Genomic DNA, 23499 nt, shown 5'->3' on the forward strand with positions numbered 1-23499 from the left:
AATAGTAGACTTAGAAGGGATCCCTAAGAATCATCTAGTCCAATCCCCTGCAATGCAGGAATCACAGCTAAAGCACCCATGACAGATGGCCACCCAACATCTGTTTAAAAACCTCCAGTGGAGGAAAGAGCAAGCTTTCATTCAAGTTTATCCTCTGGAATCACAGTTCTAAAACCAGCACAAACCGTTCCCAAAGAGACAGAATAAATAAAAGAAGAATGTGCTTATCTTTTGAATAAAAAATGAAGGCAGAATATCTTAGCACAGCCCTCATTATCAAAGCCTCCTTTCCCAAGTATTTTATAAAGGACTATTACACCCTAGAAATGCACGACGTTATTTCCCCCTATCTCTCCATTTTTGTTTGTACTGGAGAAAAGACACACACACATTTCTTCTCATTCCAGTTTCTGGAACGCTAAAAAAATAATAATTAAAAGTGTATCATCACCATAGATTTGTCAATGCCATTGCCACTTCTAGCATTAAGGCTGCCAGTAGGAGGCAGCATCAAGTCTGACAGCAGCCACCGGGTGCAGGCAGCGCAGGCTGGTTGGGAACTTGCTTCATTCTTCTGTCATTATATAAGCAAGATGACACTGTTCTCTAATCCAGCCAAAGCTGATAAGTACCATCAACCTGTCACTTCCTACATTTCAAATTCTAACACTGCAGCATCAAAGAGTTTTTTACATTTCGATTTCTTTTGCTGGCAGCAGTCAGTAGCCTCTCGTTCTCCCACGGTGTTCTAATGCAGCATTTGCACACCGGGGTTACTCCCAGCCTGAATAGCAGGTCATCCCCTACTCACTGAGCTCATCTGTGGCCCATGTGCTAGGCAATTTAGATCCAATCAGCCCTTATTTAGCTCAAGAGTAATGAGCAGCATAGTGACACAGACTTAAGCCTGACCCTCAGGACACTGCTCATCAAGCAGTAAAACTGTGACAAAATCATTCATCTTCCACCCGCTGGCAAGAAATAATACTCGCACTCACTGTATTACTTTTCAAGATAGGAAGGAGGGGGGGAAGTCCTGAATTTTCATGATGTGAGACATTAATTTGCAGAAAGCTGAATTCCCTTAAACCCCCCTGTTGCTATGAGCTCACCAGGGGGAAATAGGCCTTAGGAGACTGAAATGGAATAAAGAAAATTGCTTCAGCTTTCTTTTCATTTTAAATAAGCCTTAAATCTGGCAAGTTATCCTAAAGACAAAGATATCTATCTGTCTATCTATCTATATGGTCTTCCAAGCTAAAGAAGCAGCAATCCAAATCAAGGTATTTCAATGCTAATTAGATTTTATTTTATTTTAACTATCACTGCATCCCTTCCCCCCTCTTTGTTCAATAAGAGGGAGGGGAGAAATCCCGCAAATCTGTATAAATAGCTATTTTCCCCACCACCACCTGCAAAGAAAAGAAATATGAAGAGGAAAGTTCATTGAAGGGAAAAAAACCTGTAGTTTCAAAAGTGGAGTGCTTCAACCAGAAAATAAATGTACATTGATGTTCTTCAGGGATCACATATTTTTCTAAACAACTATGAGCCATGAGCAGCAGGTGCTCGTATACTCTGAAATGGTTTTGTACTTTTCTCTCCCCCCCAAAGCATATTTGGTGGATTTAGTCTTTCACAACAGAAATCATGTATAGCTGACAGGTAGGTTACAGAATAAGCGTCAGAGCAGGTTTGCTAGATAAAATGGTTACAGCAGAGAAGAAAAGAAGCAACTTTTGACATGGTAGTAGCCTGGGCAGAGCAATGCATTTTCACAGCTACCCTCTTTGAGATCAGCATTTTCTTATCTTTCAGCGAGTTGCACTGGGCAATGCAGCCTTAAGAGAGCAAGGGGCCCCTCCAGCTGTTTTAGGCTATCTTGAACATAACCGCAATAAGAGATGATTCTCTTCATCTCTATGATGCAACTTAGCCAGGGAATGTGAGACAGAAGGGTTTTGGGATTTCAGCTCCTTGTTTAATCATACCACTCCTAGGAGGGCGTTTGTGTGCTTGGGTTTTGTGTGTGTGTGTGTGTGTGTGTGTGTGTGTGTGTGTTTGAGGGGTAAATGCTGTAAAACATTTTGAATAATAGAGTTAAAATAAAGGAGCATCCAAAATAAAGTTTTCATTTAAATCAAAATAAAGTTGTTCATTAATTTTTTTTGGCTAAGCAAGGAAATAAAAACTGCAAATGTATATAATTATTTCTCCCAAAGAAGAGGACAGAAAACACTTGTTTTGTTTTGGGGGGGTGTATACGGGCACAAACATAATATAGCTTCTAAAGTAGAGTGTGAAAGCTAAATACGGTGAACCTCTGTGGAATGCCTTTTTAGAAAGGCGATTCCCTCTAACTTGTATACTGCTATTTTATTTCTGTGTTAAGACTCTATTTTCCACCCCTTATAAGACACCCCCATGTATAAAATGCCCCCTGTTTTGGGGGACTCCGATTTAAGAAAACGGGGAAAGATCTATCCGTGTATAAGACACCCCAAATTTTGGACATTATTTTTTTTTGGGGGGGGGACACCTAGTTTTACACACTGAAAAATACGGTATCTGCTTATAAACACTGGGTGAAACACAACAGTGTCTATCTGCTGGTGAAACAAATGCTGTTTGTGGAAGAGATTCATTCTCCTACCCCCTCAATAAATAAATAAATATGTTTCAGAGAGTTTGGAGACCTTTCAGAAAAGTGGGGAATACCGGGGGAGTGCTCAGTGCTCACATGACAGCTATCGTTACCATTTCTGTGATGTCAATGTCAACTTCTACTGTGTGGCAAGAAGAGCCTCTCATATCCATGTAAAGAAGACCAGAACAGCCACTGTATCTAAGGTCCATGGCATAAATATCTTCCTAAATCAGAGGCAACGACCTGTGACTGAACAAATAGCACTCTAAGCATCTTTATAGAGATGGAGAAAACGACCTTTTTTTTTTTTTTTTTGAAGGAAGACTTAGCTTATGGCAAAGATCAACTCAATTCTAAGACCTATTACGTTTTCCCCCTGACAATAGTATTCAGGAAGATGAATATATTGGGAAAATATATTGTTCAAGGGCTAATATTGAAACCCCAGAGTAAAAAACACTTCTCTGCATTCTCTTTATCAGCTTATCTGTTCAATGATATAAAAAGAGAAGAAGAAGAAAGTATCCTGATGGGCTCGGAGGGCTTCCCACAGGGCATTTCTGATGACAAAGTGTAACACAACCCCCTCCCCCTAACCCCCCCCCCCACAAAAAACCCACCAAGTATATATTTTCATAGTAAAGATACAAAGTAGAAATTCCACACTCAGTCTGAAGAACTACAGGGTGCACTACAACAATAATGAATATACACTCTTATTTGTTGATTTAGCAACAGTCTAGCTATCGAAGAATGTCTATTAGAGAGACAACCATTTTTGCTAGAATGGTGCTCTGGCTAAGGGGGGAAATGTCAGATAAACCTTAAATACTGTTATTTTTTTAGTCTGCAATATATTTAAATTACAACAGCTCACAACTCTATTGACCCTATGACACAAAAGCTAACCAAAGGAGAAGTTTAGCACCTCTGACCACTACATTTTCCTACAGCTCAGTTTTATCCAAAGGCTCAGTGAGTGTCATTATAAACTACAAGTTTACAAGCTCCACAAAAATATAAAAATTAATCTGCAGACCTGCACGAAAGTGCAATGATGTCCAGAGTGTTGATAGACATTGTTCCTTCTATTGTCAAGGGTTTGTTCCCTACAAACCTAAAAGTATCTTAAGCTTCACATTTCCAAAATATATCCACATAAACTTTACATAATGTTCAAAGTCTTCGCTATATACCTTTTATAATTTTAATCCTCAGTCAAGCTTTTTGCAATGTTTTCTATACATGCCTCCTGCCCTCCCATATTGCAAATTCAATATGCTTCAGGCTTTAACAGCTACAACAGCCACTAGTCAAATCCATTTCCTTTCACAGTGCCCTTTTTAATATTGCTAGATTTCTCTTAATGTAGCCACGGAGACATATGTATAAAGAATACACATGTTCTGTGGAAGCAAATGATATTATTATTATTATTTCTATACAGTTTACAATATAAAATTACAAAAATACACACCATAGCAATGAACAAAAACAATACTGTCCATCCAGTTTAAAAGGCCATAGATTATTTAATTAGCCAAAGGCCTGGGAGAATAGGAATGTTTTTGCCTGGTACCTAAAGATATGTAACACAGGTGCCAGGGGAGCCTCCCTGTGGACAGCAATCCACAAATGGGGAGCCAGTGTAGAAAAGGCCCAATTGCTTTCATGAGCATAAATCATTGCATGAATGAACTAAGCCAACAGGTGCAAGGTCAGTCAAATCCATTGCCATGGTAACAGCCCAGTGCTGTCTCTATAAGTGAGAGGTTTTCAACCTTTTTGAGTCCACAGCTCCCTTAACCAACTACGTTCTTTGTGGGGCCCAAGAGCTAGTTATGTCACCCCTTGCCTGAAGAGCTGGCAGCTTTTCACTCTGCTTCGAACACCCTCCTTTGTGGAGTGTTTCCTCAGCATCCTCTCCTCTCCCCAGAAGTCCTCCAGGCAGCTGCTCCTGCCGTCCCTGGTCTTTGAGCTCCCCCCCCTCCCCTGCCCCAAAGAGAGGTGCCTCCCAGAGGCACCATTCACTTGTGGAGCTTATAGCCAGGGCTACTGCGATAAACAGCTGTGCAAGCCTTGGGGAGGCAGAGACACGAGAGGGCATCAGAGGAGGGAAGGAAGGAAAGAGAGACAGAGGCCAGCAACCCGTCCATCATTCAAGGCACCCCAGGGTGCCATGGAACACTGGTTGAAAACCACCGCTATAAGGGATTAAGGCATGCCAGTTTGGTGTGTCAGGGTCAATCTTGAGAAGTAAGTCTGACTGTGTTACGTTTTGACTTGCTGGAGCAACAGAGATACTTGGTACTTAAATATATCTGTATCTGAAAAGCCTACAAACTGTCCATAGATATCAATGTCTGCAACTGTATTACTGAAGCCTTATCTTCTGCAGCAGTAAACTCGTTTAGACCTTTTAAGCTGCTTCTGTGTGGAGACTGGAACTGGGGGCAACTTCTGCTGCATGGGTATCTCACATGTGATTCCCAACATTCAGGGTTTCAAGCATCAGTCTTTCCCAGCCCTACCTAGAGATTTCAGGGAATTACTCTAGGACCTCCCTGCATGCAATTCATTTGTTCTATCGTTGATTTATGCCTGTTTCCTACTTCTCTCACACCATATTCAGAGTTCACAAGCTGTGAAAATTCCCTTTACAACAATAATTTTAAAGTCCTTTGCTGGTACCCATTTTAGATTTGCAGTGTTTCAAATATCCCATCCAAATAACTGTACCTTGCAGAAGAGCTCTCTCTGTGCCAGTATTACCCTAAACCATGGGTAGGCAAACTAAGGCCCGGAGGCCAGATCCGGCCCAATCGCCTTCTAAATCCGGCCCACGGACGGTCTGGGAATAAGCGTGTTTTTACATGAGTAGAATGTGTCCTTTTATTTAAAATGCATCTCTGGGTTATTTGTGGGGCATAGGAATTCGTTCATTTATTTTTACAAAATATAGTCCGGCCCCCCACAAGGTCTGAGGGACAGTGGACCGGCCCCCTGCTGAAAAAGTTTGCTGACCCCTGTCCTAAACTCTGGTAGCTGAGGCACTCTTAGCTCTGAATTAATAGTGACTACTACTATGCTCTAAAATCCACTAGAAGTTTTTGTTTGTTTTTTTGTGTACAATAGAACCAGGTTGTTGGAAATCATACCCCTTGAATTCCCGTGTAAATCACTATTGTGGGAGTGCTTCCTTCACAGGTAAGGTAATCCTGTGGCTTTTGTTTTGTTACTTGGAGCGTAATTAAACCATCCAGTTTTACCCATGAGGTGAAGACTGAAATCAAGACAGATCAAGGAACCCTCATTTATTTCTCGGAGCATGCTAGAAATGATCTTGCAGCACAGAATTTGAAAATTACTGCTCTAGATACTAGATGCAAGAACAGAATGGGAAACTGTTTCAGAGAGAAACGAACAGAATATTCTAGAAAGCATCCAGCTCCCCCCTCCTCTTTTCAACATGAAGGCTATATTCAAGCAAAGTGAGAGCTTTTTAATGTTTGCTTAAGAAAAAAGAAATAGGGGAAAAGTGAACACTCTTACAAGACCTCACGAATCACGTTTTAGCCCAAGAGCAAATTTTCATAGCTGTGTTATAAATCCTTGAAAATTAAAGGAGTTATAATGGAAAGGATGACAGTCCCTTAACACAGCAGCATGAATGGCTATAATTAAAGTACAGCTGTTGGCTATGCCTCACTCTGCAAAGTGGGGGAGAAAATGCCATTTCTACTATCACCTCAAATAAAAGGAAGAAGGGAGACTTGAAATGTGATTCCAGAAACTCTATGTGATGTGTTAAAGGGGATTGCTACAACTATTTGACATTCTAAGCTTTAAATACCAAGGCATTTAGTTAACACAGCCAAGTCAGTATTTTCATAATGCTACTTAATCAGCAATAAAGGAATGCTCCTGTGAGCCATCATCTTGGGTTAGCAGAAAAGTGGCATATGAAGTTATTATTAACTAACTGCCTACAGGGAGCCGCTTCTCTCTTTAATCAGTGATCTCACTTCCTACTTACCTGCACATTCTGACAGTCCTAGAACTATTACACCCAGTACAGTTGGCAGAAATATTACATTTATGCAAGGGCTGATATCTTATTCCCACCTGGATCTTAAAACAGGAAGGATTGCTACAGCGAGACATTTGCTCCTTTGCCAAATCAGAGAGGCAGCCAAGAATGCATGTTATTAATCTGGCCAAGGGTATTGCTCTATAACCCTATTCTTGGCAGACCCACAAAGAATAAGCTACAGATTCTCCACACTGGGCTACAATATTGCTATGTGCATTTTGCTTTTATACAATTGGGAAATAAATATTATTATATGGTTTGTATATGTACACATGCACACGCAAACACATTCTGCCTTTCTCTCAATGTGGAACCCAAGGCGGTTTATAAAATGAATAAATAACAGATACAACTAAAAAACCCCACACCAATCAGTTATAGATATTTTTAAAAATTGAAACCATATTAAAAATAGCACCGAAGCAAAACAACCTAAAATCATTTTAAAAAACCCAACATACATGCATACATTAGCACAAGCGCAGCCAATAATATAACAGGTTTATGGATTTGCCTCATATCTTTTGTCAAAATATTGCATATTGTATTCATTTACTGGGGTCAGTAAACAGTTATACCATCATGTTCATTTTCAAGTTGCAAGAAGTATTAATTTTATTTAAAAATATTAAGCACTTCATGATTAGGGAAGGGTAACATGATGAAAAGCAGAGAAATAAAAATAGAGATATGAATTTGAAGCCAATTAGAATAAACCCTCTGGCTACCAACTACCAGCACAAACATAAAGGGTGGTATCTAACCAAGTAACACCCATACTTGCTTTCAGTTGTCTACGCAAAGTATGACTATAGTTAGCTATCACCCAAACCTGACTTAGTCCCTGGTGAAACTCCAGGAAGGAGAAATCTTTCACAAGCCACCCAAATGCTTATTGATATGCTACTGATGGCCGAGCACAGCACATGAAAGGAAGGTTTGGTTGACCTTAAGTGCAATCTAATTTTACTGTATCTACTCATCTCATCCACAAATGAACCACAGAAATCTTAAGGACCCCTTCACAAAATCACCAAGTGGCACTGGAGATGCTTTCCTGTAGTGCTGTTCCTCATGACTGGGAAAGGGGGCAGGTGAGAAAGAGAAGATTCCTGCCATGTCAGCACATGTATATTGGGACTGCATACCACCTGTCCTGAAGCAGCTGCAGTGGCTACCAGCTTACTACTAACATGGCGAGATTCAAGGCACATCTCCTTCTCCCATACTGACCTTACTACAAGTGAGACCCTATTAGTTCTTCCAAATGGACATGGCATCTGTATCCAGAGAAAGGACCTCCTTTGCCATTGCACCATGTTTGTGAAAGTTCCTCTCTTCTGAGATTCAGTTGGTGTCATCACTGGTGAGCTTTTGCCACCAGCTGAGAATGTATTTGCTTACTCAGGCATTCAGTAATTATCCTGATTTGTTGTATGTTGTTCTGGTTTGCTCATTTCCTGTTCTGTTTTTTGTTTATATTGCTGTGTTGCTGACACACTATATCTTTGCCTTGTTTTATTGCGCTCTACCCCCAGGCTCTTGTGAACTGGGAAGGTTAGAAATGCTTTTAAATAATATAAATAATTCTTTCCCCCCTACCTTACTGTTGCTCCCTATCTTCCAGCATTTGCTACTTGAGGTCTCACTTTGCCTAACATTAGGGCTGGTCCTGTTAACAGCAATCAGCTAGGAAGGAGCTTTCCAGTCAGGTAGTGAAGAAGCATGCAGTTGGAATCAGAACTTCACAGCTATCATTAATTCATACAACATTTAAGGCTTTTTCAAATTAAGAATTTCATGTTATTTGAATGTCAAAAATACATCTCTGTTGGACTATGCAGGCGGTTCAAGACCGAAGGACCTTTTCCAAGGTAGCATGTGCAATGCTTTTGTACAGTTCCAGAGTGTGTCTTCTGCATCTGGATAGTCTGCACTTTTTAAAAACCAAGTTAAACCAATTTACAAAGACCCTCCTAATAAATCACCTACCCTTTGTCAAACACTTTATCTTTGTTCAAAGACAGCCTGGAAAAAAAATAATCAGTTGTCCTTGGATTTACAAGCTAGTGACAGCAGAAGTCAAACTATCCAGACAGTAACAAAGTACTTAAGGTAAACATGCAGGTCAGTTTCTTCCCACTGTTCATAATGCATATTTTCTAGCGCTCCTCCCCCACAAATCCTCAGATTTCTACAGTGACCAATCAATAACTGCCTCATTAGGGCTTGTGGCAGGACGGCAAGGGAAGATGTCTTCTGACCTCCCCAAGGCAGCTTTCCCCCCTTCAAATTGAAGAGCTGCCTCCAATGTGAATTAGTGGACAGAAATATGTTTATTGCGGAAAGGACAGTTTGGAGGTTGTAAACTGTATCAATAAATCAAGGCAAAACTGATTAGTGATGAGACACTATCCTTCCAATTTTTACTAGTCACCATGCCATTCTCCTGTTTTATGTCGTTTTTATCTAAGCAGGAACTTTGAGACTACGTGAAATATTGCAAAAGCTCTACAAACAGGTATGTGTAATATATAAAAAGTGTGTGTGTGTGCGCGCGCGCCAGATCTACAACAGAAATGATGAATATACAATTGCGTATAAGTTCAGAAGCAAATGAGAATGCCAAAAGCTTACAACATTTAAGTAAGCCAGGAATAGCCAATGTGTTGCCCTCCAGTTGTTGCTGGAATCAAATTCCCATCTGCCCCAGTCAGCATAGCCAATGGCTAGGGATGCTAAGAGCGGCATTCCAGCAACATCTGGAGGGCAAAACATTTATTAGCTCAGCATTAAGGCACTGTGTTCCTTCCCACCCTTGCCTCTGTAAGCACGCAATTGTCAAACCTCTTCCATTATTTTCAAGCTGCACCGGGATCCATGGAATCCCACGAGCCAAGCAGCTTGCCCAGCTTGCAGAAGGCAGGAGAGCAATTTGACCTGCTTCCTGCACAAGACAGTGGAGGCAAGACAGTTATTGCTACTGCTCAAAAGAGACAGAAGAGCTGCTTCACCAATCCAGTCGGCTAGCATGCCAGTGAAGCAGAGCGCTCTGCCCCACTTCACCATTCCAGTCAGCTTCCATATTGATCACAAAGGAATTGAAGCCACTTCTTCCATGGCCAGTATGCAAGCCTATAAGATAGCAAAGCAGAGCGCTATGTCCTTGCTTTGCAACCCCGATGAAATACAAGGCTGCTGTACTCGTTCGTACATATCGTTCATTTACTGACTTGTCATACAAGTGAGATTCAAATCCATTAAAAAGCAATACGATGCTGTCTATCTGTGAACAGTGACTGTCAAGGGTAAGCAATATGGTTTTCTCCAGTTATTGCTGGACCAAAGTTCCTATCATCCCTGACTACTGACCATACTATGTGGGGCAGAACAGCTACCGCTGACGCAAGTCATCACTTAATACTGCCATCAAGAAGTGATCAGCATGTGTTCATCAGCCCTTAACATCTCTTGCATTCTTCCATTTAAATTCTCAAAGCACACCAAGCTGAATGCAATACTCTCACTCCATATGGTGGCCAGATACTTGAAACACTATTGTTGTGTAGTCCAAGTCAGGCCTCAAACAGGAGACTTATCACACTGGTAGACTGTTTTCAGTTTTGTGGCTTACATCTTTTAGAGTTTGAGTTAGCCTCTATGTTTCTTTGGATGAATATGTTAAGTTTGTACCAAAATGGATCCAACATCTTCATCACGCTAATTCATAATTTAAAGAATCCATGCCTTCTGCTTACATGCCTCAGCCCTCTGATTAATTTAAGTTATAACGAATTTATCATTTCTGTTCTTTGCCACCCAAAACTTATATGCTGCAAAGTGGGATAAAATTATTTAAAATGAATCAATTATAAATTACACGTATTACACTGTAGGTGTATGAAAGTCAATGTGTGAGAAATCTGATAAAAGAAGTTTGAAGCAGAAAAAAACCTTCAGAAGACATGAATTTAAAAAAACTCTTACCTCAGTCTGAACAGAACATCTTGCAAGAAACTAAATACTCTTGCAAGTTCAGCTCCTCGGCAACCAGGCAGCAGCATACTAAAGCCATCATTCAGCAGCTTTTCTTCGGAAAGGTGCAAGTGGCAGCTGGTCTCAAAAACTTCTTGGACGCCATCAACGTAAGTGGAAAGCAGCACCCAGAGGTTTTGTTTCTGCAAGGGGTCATTTCTGGCAACTAAGAATTCCTTTGCCTTTTTGTGGAAGTCATTCGAGACTTCCTCAGCTAGCACACTGATATCCATGTTCCTTTCAACATACGTTAAGATGAAGGCAAAGTAGCCCTTCCAGATCAAAGCTCTCAGAGAAAGGCTCGTAGAAACTAGACTAAGGAAATGCAGAAGTTCCATCACGCGGCTGGCAACGTCCTCTGTCTCTGCTATAGCTGCCAGCACGAGGAAAAGATGGAAAAAGTTCTGCAGGCCCACCTCTGTCAGTTCTCGCATTCTTTTCTGGTGGAATTTGGAATAAATCCTGCAAAAGAAGCACAAAGACACTTTCCTTAAAACCTTTTTTTGTATTTTGCCTTTGCTTCAATAAGCTCCATTAACCTGCCTTCCAAATAACTGCCGTAATGGTAAATGACCTTGCTGAATTTATTTCTGCTCAAGGTGAGTTGTGGGCCTATCCTTAACCACCAGTTGTCTGGAACCAGAGTACTCCAGATGAAAAAACTGGGAGGTGGACTGTGCTAACATGAACTACAAACACCACAAGAAGAATGGATTCAACAATATTTTCTGCCAGCTGTTCTAGCCATCTCTCATCTAGTACCACAGAGACTACTGCTATTCAGAGGACAAATACAGTGGTACTTTGGGTTACAAACACCTCAGGTTACAAACACTTTGGGTTACAGACTCTGCTAAACCGGAAGTAGTACCTCGGGTTAAGAACTTTATCTCAGGATGAGAACAGAAATCGCACACCAGCGGCACGGCGGAAGCAGGAGGCCCCATTAGCTAAAGTGGTACCTCAGGTTAAGAACGGTTTCAGGTTAAGAACGGACCTCCGGAACGAATTCAGTACGTAACCAGAGGTACCACTGTAGCTGAAAGACCAGAACAGGGCAGCTAGGTCTCAATACGACAGTGCAGAAAAGCTTCCCACTGTAAATAATGATTGTACATGTCGTAATGCACCACCTCTAGATATGTGGCTGAATTAGTTCTAAATGGGTCTACTCTATATTACTTAAGACACTCTTATGCACCGGATGTTGCTGGGCTATCTTCAGCCCAAATTAGAACATCCATTGGTAAGGAATGACAGGAGTTGCTGTCAAAAACACCTGAAGGCTCATTTAGATTTGACAGTACAGTGGTACCTCAGGTTACATACGCTTCAGGTTACAGACTCTGCTAACCCAGAAATAGTGCTTCAGGTTAAGAACTTTGCTTCAGGATGAGAACAGAAATTGTGCTCTGGCGGCGCGACACGACAGCAGCAGGAGGCCCCATTAGCTAAAGTGGTGCTTCAGGTTAAGAACAGTTTCAAGTTAAGAACGGACCTCCGGAACGAATTAAGGACTTAACCCGAGGTACCACTGTATAGGAGGTTTTTGTCCATGCACACTGAAATATTGAGAAGAACTCTACTGCAGGGGTGGGGCACAGGATCCAGCTAGTGATTGGCGGCTCTTGCTGTGATGGCTATGCTCCTCCTCCACTCAGGTGGAGTGCCTCTGAAGATCAGTTCCTGAGAATCAAAAGGGAGGAGAGTGTCATTGCACTCAGGTCCTGCTTGTGGGCTTCCCATAGGCATCTGGTTGGCCACTGTGAGAGGATGATGATGGACTAGATAGGCCATTGGCCTGATCCAGCAGGGCTCATCTTGTCATTTTCCCACCCACTATCCTTTTATCCAAAAATGTCCAGATGTAATAAAAAATGCCAAGACATTTATAAGCTTCATGTAAGTTTTAATTGTTTTTAGTCTAATTTATTTTGGTTTTAAATTTCTGTATATTTTAGATTATTGTTGCATTTTTAAATGGTAACTTCATTGTTTTTGTAAACACCTTTAAGGTCCCCCCCCCAAATCAAATTTTAAAAAATAATTTTTATGAATATTTCGGGAATATTTCAGAATTCATGAATACTGACACTACAGATGCACAGCTTCTTAAATAAAACAAATTTAGTCAATCACCGAAAGTATCAACATGTGGAAAACTGCAAAAGCCACTGTACCTTCCTTTGATCTGCTTCCAGGGATTAGTGCCATTGGTCTTCGCTGCCTTCTTCATGACTTGCACCAAAATGTGAAGGAAAAATTGGTAACTATTGCTGGTGGTATACATGTCAGGAGTATGTATGTCGCCACAACACCTCTTCACCGACTCATACATAGACATGGGTGTTTTACTAATATTTGCAAGACCTTTGATACCAAACCAAGGAATAGTAAAGTGACTGTTCTGAAAGAAAGAAAATACAGTATATTGAAGCTACAGCTGAGCTATGCCCTTCCTTGGCACAAGGCTTTATTGCCATCACTACACAAGACTGCTCCATTCCAGGCTCTTATATCACCATGTGGAAATGCAGCTGCTGCCAAGTGAAACTAAAAGGTCCAGTGACTGCAGATGTAAAGGAGGAAACACTATAGAATGAAAAGGGGCTAACGGAAGGCTGCTTCCCAGCCTGCAAGAACGCTTAAAAGGGAAAGAATTGCTTGGTTGTATCTATTTGGTTAGAGGATCACAACTGATGGGATCCCATTTCCCCCTTCCTTCCTGGAGGAATTCTGCAAACAACTGTGGAAGCAGAGGCAAAAGGGAAGAACAATCTAGCCTCATGTCAGAGAATGATTGCCAGATAGGAGGGTGTTGCTCTCTTTTCCCCTCCACATCTTTCCCCCTCCCTTAAAAAAATATGTAGATATTGGGAAGCTACTCAGACCCTTTTGAAAGAAGTGGGATGGAAACTGTAAATGAATGAAACTGTAGAGGGATATTTTTTGGCAGGGGGAATGAGGCCATAAGCATTTCCACTGCTAAGCAGACTTGACTAGATAACAACTTTCTCAAGGTGACGGGTGCCCACACAGCTTTCTTGGACGTTATTTACTAACCAGATTCTTGCTATAATGTTCCCAGAGTATGGTGATGGCTGAGAGGTTCATATCCCAGATACGACTTAATGTCAAACAGCACTGAAGATGCGTTCGTAACTGTTCCTCTAATATTCCAGTCTAGCAAACAAAGACATTCAAATGCAATTTTGTTTTATTTAGCAAGCTTCTTCTTCTTTTAATAGTAAAAACAACCTTGGTCACAATCAAATATAAAGCCCTCGGATTCTGAGAATATCCCCCTCCCCTCCCCAAATGTTATTTCTAGTTTAGAAGCAAGCCAATCCATTAATATGAGCAGTGATCTAGAAAATAAAATCTGACAAGTACCAGCATTGTCATCTACTGAAACTCTACCTACATTTTTATGCATTAGAACCATATAGCTATAAAGCCAGGGGCTATGAAAGATAATTTGGAGCGTAATTCCCAGATAAGGAGGCCACCTCTAGGTAAATTCCAAACAGAAGTTTATATACTGAATTGTGTCAAGACCACTTTCTAATGGCTAAGAGCCACTGGACACAATAGAAAAACGCTTGTTCTAAGAACATTCTGGCCTATGAATAGCAGACTGATCCTGGCCCATTCAGCTTGCAAAGATTCTGTCGAGATAATATTGGTAATTAGCACTTTGTGACATGTGGCATTTATGCATATGCCCATGTGGGCCAGGAATGTAACGTCTTGAAGCCTGGAGAATTAAATCTAATTTTCTATAAACTATATTGGAATGGGCCAATCTGCATTCATTTCTGAGGTCAAGACTGCATGGTGCTACCGCAGAATTATCCTTGTTTCACCCCTCAACTGTGTTCAGATTACAGCCACTTTCTAAGACAAACAAGCGAGAACTGACTCAGATCAGTGTAGTCCCACCCATTATCCACTTGCATATTTCTCCCCGGATTCCATTCCTTGATGTGACATTATAATGAAGAGGAACCATGGGAGCCGCCTTTTATATAGCCCTATGGTGTGAACGAACTCAATATACCTAGGCCTAATTGATTGAAAAATACAAATCATGCATTCTAAATCATTAAGCAACAATGTTATCTTTTTAGAAAAAAATCCTTGACCAAAGGCTGTACAGTCGCACCTCTGCTTAGAGGGATACTCTGGATAAGTAAACTTTGGGTTGTGAACGCGGCAAACCCGGAAGTGTATACTTCTGGGTTTCGCCGCGCGCGCATGCGCAGAAGCACTCAATCGTGCCGCGTGAATGCGCAGAAGGGTGCCTCCAGTCACAAAGTTTTCAGGATGCGGCCGGGCCTCCGGAATGGATCCCGTTCGTAACTGGAGGTACCACAGTAATAATTTCAGTTACTCAGAATTTCAGTTACTATGACCTACAGTGGCTTTTTGAGATGAGTCAGCACCCTACTGAGCCCCACACATTTTCCTTTTGGAAGGGAATGGTGGATAGGTTTTGCTCACATCTACATCTGACTGGTCAGCAGTCTGCAAGGAATCCACATACTAAAGTCACAATATCTAGTGACAAGGAAAAGGTAGATGAGGAAACTCTCTTCTCTGATGCTCTGCTTGCTTCACTGCATGCTATATGACATTTATTACATTTGTATCCTACCTTTCTCATGGTGCTCATGGTCATGTATATTCCCCTATTTTATTCTCACAACAAGCCTATGAGGTTGGTTAGGCTGGGAGTCTGTGACTGGCCCAAGGTCACCCAATGGGTTTTGTGGCTAAGCAGGATTTGAACCCTGAGCTCCAGGTACTAGGTCCAACACTCTAACCACTATTCCATGCTGGCTCTTACATGATTTGTAATTAGCCCCCTCAATAGGTCTAGCTCAATCAAAGTTTAATTTCATGGAGCATATATTCAGATTTCTGTAGCAGATCTGCATCATCTTGGACTGGGCTGAAGTGTTCCCTAAACACTTATAGTACCTGCATCTAAGTTAGCCGCTTGGCTAAAAAAATATGATAGAAAGGACTTGCAGCCTGGAAGGAATGTCAGCTAGATCTACCCAAAATGCAACTTATGTGCTTCAAAATCATAGAAAACTACATGTTACTGTGGAAGCAAATGTGATTTAAAGATTTCGTGTGCTATCCATCTACACCACCATTTGGTAACTCTATGCCTTTTCCAAACCATACCTGCAACACACACAAAAAGCAGATTGCAGGGAGCTATAATTAGCTATGGCTTCCTTACAACTCCTGAATCGAAGAAAGGTGTGCACTTTATGGGATAGTAGGTACATGCTAAGTTTTTAAAATATTAATTTTGGACTTCCTTTTAGTTTTTAGTTTTCACAGGACATATTGGTAAACATTATTAATTATTCCAAGATAAAACAAGAACAAATAGTTTTGGATAACCTGGAGCTCTTCTTTATTATCCATCACATGATAAATCATTTGATTGCATAGCTAAGCCAGAGGTGGAAAACAGCTTTCTCAAAAACAGTCTTGTAAAGGATCTAATTTCTACAAAACACTTCCCATAACTCCAGCAGCCAGTTACGCCCTACATTGTTTTTATAACAAACACTCTGTTTAGCCTTAAAAACAAATTATAATAGCAGCATTTTTTAAAAAAACAACAACACCCCAACAATTATTGCAAGTGCAGTAATAAACTGGCTAAATCGTCTAAAACCTATTCTCTCTCTATATATGAAATATATAATTTTAATATAATATATATAATTACAGCAGCTTGCAGAGTAATAGTAAAGCTGTAGTCCTATAAACATTTAAAATGTAGTGAGTCCAATTGAATTCAATGGGGTTTACTTTTGTGTAGACATGCACTGTAAAAAATTCTAGATGATATACTAAAATTATGCTAACGCAGTATCATAACATGCTTACATTTTGGCTCCGTCAAGACAATTTAATAAACCATGGAAATGAGCCCACAAAGCCTTTGGGCTCACATATTCCCCCCTCCAGAAGTGCAGCTACAGAGAGCAGTTGCAAGCTTTCACTGTGTTTTTTAAAAAATTAAATGTGTCCACTTGAAGCCATCAGACTACATCTAATTTTAAACATGTCTTATTTGAAACAAGTCAGCTTTAAACCACAAATTATGAATTAGGTGTGTTTTAAACAAACCATAGGTTTAGTGTTTGGATGGAACCTTAAACTGTGGTTGATTGAAAGTTTTTGATCTCTTCACTGCTGTGCCAGAAGTAGAGGGGAAGAAAGAGGGAGAGAACATGGAAGTTCAAGGCTCACTCCCATCACAAAACACCATCGTAGTGTTAAATGTAGCTCTTGACTAGACAAAGCCAAAAGAAAAGCCGTTACTTGGCCTCCAGTCCTCTGCTACATATCTTTATAGGACACCCAGTAAATTTTATGTGACACCTCATAAATGCAATAAATATACAAACAAATTAAAGAAATTCTTGTAATAGCTGATGTTACATAAATTACAATTTGTGCCACGCAACCTAAAAACACATTTTACAGAGAATGTGTTAACATGTACAGCATATTTAAAAGCACTCTAAAAAGGAGGTCAGTTTTGACCTCTGGGCCACAAAGTACTGCATTAACAGCTCTGTAGAAAGAAAAATGATAAGGTATGAAGTGAGTGCTCAGAAGCTACAACCTTATCAGTAAGAGTTTGATTCAAGCCTGTAAGACAAATTGCTCAGCAAGGCAAGTCACCTTCCTGCTGTGATGAGGATATAGCTGAATTTTCAATGCAATAGACTATCTCTCCCATCACGTCTCTCAACCTGATACCCTCAGATTCAGCATAGAGCTTACATTTTTCTAAGCATCCTGTTCTTATTCGGAATACATCTTGTCAAAGGGACCAAGTAATACGTCCACGATAATTATCTCTCCCCAGCCCCCCCACCCTATCTGACAATTTATCTTCAAAACACAAGCACTCAGGAGTATGACCACTAACAAGAAGGAAACTACACAGCAGCCTAGCTCACACAGATCATCAAGGTTGTTCGTACTCCTGAGTTAAAGAAACCAGATTTCTGAAAGCAATGTGGTGAATAAAATCATTTTCACATTCTGTCCCCAAATCAGCCCAATCAAACTTGCCTGTGATTCTTAACATACTTACTTGACTATTGATGGACTGCTTCAATAGATCTTCCACAAAGGACCAGTTAGAGTCTATTGGTTTCTGAATGAAAAACCATATTGAATGATAAATATCTGGTTTTGGCAAGCAAATACTAAGTGAGCTATGCATAGCAAGCTAAGTGATATTTACCTTCTTTTAATTATTGCTACAAATGGGCATGTAGAACACTCATTTTTCTCCACTAAGTTTGATTAATAGGCAAAACATTTATTGTCTTCACAGAGAACAAATATATTTTACAGTAGTATGGATAGGCCAGAAAAAGTACTCATTACACATAGCAAAATTACCTGTTTTTCTTAGAAGTACACTGCAGTTTTTTACTCTTAATTTTTAAAATCCAGAATACATGCCTACTGCACTACCTCTGAAGTATCAAGAGCAGGGCTGGATTTAGGTTTGATGAGGCCCTAAGCTACTGAAGGTAATGGGGTCCTTTATATGTCCAGCTGTCTGTCAACAACAAATTGTCACTTTTTTATGTTGAATATATGCTAAATGGTAATTTACGGACCTAATAGGTACCTAAAGCCATTTGCACATAACAAATAGGAGTCTACGCAACACAAAACACTGTTGCTGTATGTAGGTTTTATTTTGTTTTTTATCTTATATTTTGGAAATGTACATCCAGTTTTTTTTTCCTTTAAATTTTTTAGGGGCCCCCAAGAGAGTGGGGCCCTAAGCTATAGCTTGTTTAGCTTATACGTAAATCTGGCACTGACAAGAGCAGCTGAAACTTGTTAATGTGCATCGTAGCTATCAAACCTATCTTTCTACAACACCACAACCAACATATGAAATTTGGTTCCATTAGTTAGTTCTAGCCATCCTTAAGCACAAGTAATTTCATGGGAGTGGGTAACATTGTTACAAGACTTCCCCTGTTTAATGTATATAGTGATACCTCGGTTTAAGAACAGTCCAGTTTAAGAACTATTCGGTTTACAAACTCCGCAAAAACGGAAGTAGCGTCCCGGTTTGTGAACTTTACCTCAGTCTAAGAATGGAATCAGAACGGTTGAAGGGCACAGGCGACGGGAGGCCTCATTAGGGAAAGGGCACCTCAGTTTAAGAATCATTTTGGTTTAAGAACGGACTTCCGGAACGGATTAAGTTCGTAAACCAAGGTACCACTGTAATAAGCTGTAATGGTCTACAAAGAGTGAAGAAAAGTTTTCCTGCACCTGAATCAAGGACAATGAAGCAGTTCACAAGTTCTTTATTAAACAATTCTGAGCCAATAGACCAAAGGCATATTGAAAATTATTGTCAACAGTTTGCCATATCCCACTTTCAGCTTGCTCATTTTGATAAAAGAAGCCTTGCCTTTTGAAACAAACCAAAAAAGTATGCAAGCAATTCCAGAACACCCCACTCTCACTCTCACACTACATACAGCATTGCAGTCTAAGAAAAAGATTTATACTATTATTTGTGCAAAACAGCACATGTATGGTCTGGAGCCAGGGGCTTGGAAGATCATTTTGTATTCTTCTGTCATGTTTAGTAAAAGAATCATAACTTGGACTACAACTTTTAAGTATATGGGTAGTATTTCTTTTTAACAATGTCAGGAGAAAACTAGTTTCTTCTTCTGGCTCACCTGTTGAGCTGCTAAGCTGCTCAGCTGGAAACCACTCTTTGCATATCTTACAAAGTAGTCATTTTAGACAATTCAAAGGCAAGAATGTTTAGCTTGAAGTCATTCTGACTCTATTTCAATAGCCCAGAGCAGCGTTAAAATTGACCCCTGCAATGTTCAAAAGTGGTAATATTACTATTCTATTTGGTTTTAAACATTTATGAATGTAGCCTTTAAGGATACGATAATGTGGACTATTTTGTAGCTGAGGAAAGATACATATGATCTATATGTTCTCTTCTTTAAGTTTTAAAAAAGGCTTCATACTTTCTTATTGACAGAGAAACTTTCCTATTTAAATTCCATCTCTTCCAGCTCGCCACTAGTACCATACTGCATATCTTCTCCCAGAGCTACAGGAATCTAATTTATAAAACCTTACACTCCACCTTCCTAAAAAAAATAAAAGAAAACCCACCTTGAACCAACCAGCTGTTTTCTATGAAAGTATCTCAGATTTCAAAATGTGCCCACCTGGCCCCAAAAGGTTGGTTTTCTGTCAAGGTCTAGGGTTAGGAGACAGAAGTTGGAGAGCTGGGAACTTTTTTCAGAATAATCAGTAAACAGCCCAAATTTCATTGGCAGCAGCTCAGTGATTGATTTATTTTTCTAAGCTGAAAGTTGTCCCAGTCTCCTCAGTTCAATGATATGTTTATCACATGCCAGGCACACCCTCATGTTAGAATAGGTGTAGGAGATAAGTTACAGCTTCAAGAGAAGGCATGGAGGTAAAGAAAAAAAACAAACATTTTTAATTCAATCCTGTGTAGATTGGAAATACTGTGGGACTATTTTATCAGTTCCATATTAGACTTAGTATTTGTAAGGATCCTGAGCACTAAATAATGTCATGAGAGACTGGGTAAAAAAACCAAACTTGTAGGTAGGTGGGGATTGGGAGAGAGGAATCCTGATTCTTTTTTTTTTTTTACCCTATCACAAAAGAGAGTATCTTTTTAAGGTATAAACTCACTATGCAAACATTATCAGCATGTGTGCCAAAAATCTATGTATGGCACAAGGCCTAAGTAAACATTTAAAAATCTATGAGAGGATTTAGAAAGCAGTAAAAACAAACCAACCTTTTCATCTACATTCCCATTGCGGTCAACATGGTGAAGTAATGCCAAGTGAGTTATAAGCCACCAACAAAAAGTCAGGGAGTCCTTGCATGGAATTGGTTTGAAGGCGGACACTGTTTCTGTATCCCTCTTTTTTTCAAATACATCCTTTAGAATGTTATTCAAACAGCTCCAAAAAGACTGCAATGAAAAGAAAGCCACTCAGCTTTTTTAAAAAAAGAAGTTCAATTTTATAATGTAGTGCACATACATACCAGTCACCCTGTCCATCTCTTGTAATAATTTTTCTGTTGCTGCTTTCCTTTATCAGCTTGTAGACAACTGTGGGTAGATCACTTGCTGCGCTTCTCAAAGTGATCCTTTTAAACCAGGCATGGGGAACCACTGCCCCAGGATCCTGATTAGACCTGGCACAAGTACCAATTTGCCCTGTAAGGCAGTTTGGCCCAAACCATGCCCACCTGCCCCACATTCTGCCTCTAAAGGAACACAGACCCCTTTACAGATTATCAGAGAATGGAACCAAGTGTAAAAGAATGCTTACAGTACATAAAATAGTTTGGGACATTTGTTCATCCATCTACGAATATCTGAATGTTTCAAATGCAATTGTTTTCATAGAATATTACCCATGCTAGTCATGCAACGAGTCTTACCTCTGTAAGGGATCCTTTATTTCTGTGATTGAGCAGATGAATAAGCATAATCCACAATTCTTTTACACATGTGCAAGGGTAGTGGTGACTAGTTAGGGCTTCAGAGGGCCTTACCTGCGATGAACAAACAACTTCCTCAGAGCAAATAGTGGAATTTAACATATGAACACTTTTAGAAATATTCACTGCAGGAAATAGCTAAGATATTGTCATTAAAACACCGTATTTTTCCATGTATAACACGATCCCATGTATTTTTGGGGACTCAAATTTAAGAAAATTGGAGATGGCCCAGAGCTGTTGAGCTTTTTTGGGGGGAGGACTGCCCATAGTTGCGGAGCTTTTTTGGGGGGGTGTGCAGAAAATCACTAACCCAACTGACAAACGCTGACAATCACTCACGTTGCTGAAGCCAATAAGCGTCTGCCCGCTCAACAACAGCAGCCGGCAATCGCACGCCCAATTGCCACAGCGGCAGCCAATCTAAATCTGCCCTTGCCGCGGCAACCAAACACCCACCCAATTACCGCAGCAGCAGCAGCAGCAGCCAATCCAAAGCAGCCCTTGCCGCAGCCACCAATCACCCACCAAATCACCACTGACAAGCTCGTGGGTGCAACCAATCACCTGTCACCCCTATGAACTATCTGTGTATAAGAGGACCCCCGTTTTTTAACATTATTTTAGAGTAAAAAAACCTCGTCTTATACATGGAAAAGTATGGTAACTCTAAATGTGAAAGGATTAAATAAGCCAGAAAGTGGAACATACTTTGAATATTGAGGGTTGTTGTTATAGAGGAAGTTAATATTTTTAAAAGGGTCTGTGATAAAAGTTGTGTTTTCCCCTGCCACCTAGTAGGGTTGTTGGGTTTTAAAAAATAATAATAATAAAAAATACTTATCTATTTCTTCCTTAAAACTCCCTAACAGATGAGAATTGGCAGCTGGGTTATAAACGGTTCATATCTCAATTCACCAACAGCAGTGGGATGCATTTATGCCTCTAACTGGACACAAGCCATATCCCACAAATAGCTGTTACTTTTTGTGAAAGGATTCATGAAGAGCTTTTTCACCTTACTAATACACTGAGGCTGCAAATCAAAATATACATGCTAGAAAGGAAACTCTACAGAGCATAACGCACCTTCAGAGCAAAGTGTGCTAATTTTAGATTTAAGAAGCGCTATACAAATTACCTAGAGCTCTCACATTTCCAGTGCAAACTCTGTGCTGAACAAACAGCACTGCACTAATGAAACACATGATAGAACAAAATCACTACTTCTGTTCTGAAACAATGTACTATTTCATGAGTTGTTAGTCTGCCATCTTTAATCAAGTGGGTTTTACCTTGATCCACCAGCAGGTGGTATTGTAGCCACATACAGCAACTAGATACCACTCCCATTTATTTTCAGAATTTTTTTAAAAAAAGTTTCACATTATTTTGCATTATATTTAGCTATATATTGCTTGCTGTTACATGCCATGCTAGACTGGTCTTTACACAATTGCAAGGGTGTCTTTTCTATTGGTTAACGTTTTCATCACCCAAGTTATTAATAAGCTTTTTGCTGTCTGGAACTTGTGAAGGTAGAAGATTGGCAAAGGAAACTCAGTGCATATTAAAAGTCTTCCAAACATAGCTTTCTTCGGATACAGTACTTAGAAATATGTTCTCATATAAGGATAAGATTGCTAAAATACAAAGTAAAATAACGACTAAATAAGAACAAACTGTGTTAACAAAGGAGTGATCTTAATGGTAACATTATTTCCACTTTCTCAATTGTTATTTGGGGATGGAATGCTTAGAAATATATAAAAATAATGATAACACTAATACTTAAGAATTTAAACTGCATTGGCATACAAATATGGCAGGGAATAAAATCTGATGAAGGGCAGTAGAAAAGTGTTTTAAAATACTTAAAAATATATATGTTTACAGACAATCTGAATTAGAAGCCACGGAAAGCTAAATTCTGTGATTTCAAACAGTTTCTTCAATTTTGCTGTTTTTACAACTTTGTATAATTTACAGCAGTTTTTGCTACTTATAGTCTTTAATACAGTGCTTATTTCAACTCAGGGCAAAAATACACCTCAAAATTATTTCCTCATTCAGCTGGCAAGTAGAGGTGAATAAACAGTTCCTAACCAAGAGTCTTTAA

General features: G+C 39.9%; 1 protein-coding gene across 2 annotated transcripts in view; it reads right to left on the reverse strand.

The window, feature by feature from the left end:
• MMS22L (MMS22 like, DNA repair protein) overlaps positions 1-23499 on the reverse strand; it is a 79051-nt gene that overhangs the window by 41185 nt on the left and 14367 nt on the right. For both annotated transcript variants that reach the window (XM_083497621.1, XM_083497622.1), the window contains exons 9-14: positions 21321-21434; positions 20665-20844; positions 17914-17976; positions 13839-13958; positions 12956-13182; positions 10728-11237 (exon numbers count right to left, since the gene is read on the reverse strand). In XM_083497621.1, coding sequence (XP_083353747.1) covers positions 10728-11237; positions 12956-13182; positions 13839-13958; positions 17914-17976; positions 20665-20844; positions 21321-21434 — 1214 coding nt within the window. The remainder of the gene's footprint in view (positions 1-10727; positions 11238-12955; positions 13183-13838; positions 13959-17913; positions 17977-20664; positions 20845-21320; positions 21435-23499) is intronic.

The sequence above is a fragment of the Podarcis liolepis genome (assembly GCF_965112155.1).
Source record: "Podarcis liolepis genome assembly, chromosome: 3".
NCBI classification, from domain to species: Eukaryota; Metazoa; Chordata; class Lepidosauria; order Squamata; family Lacertidae; genus Podarcis; species Podarcis liolepis.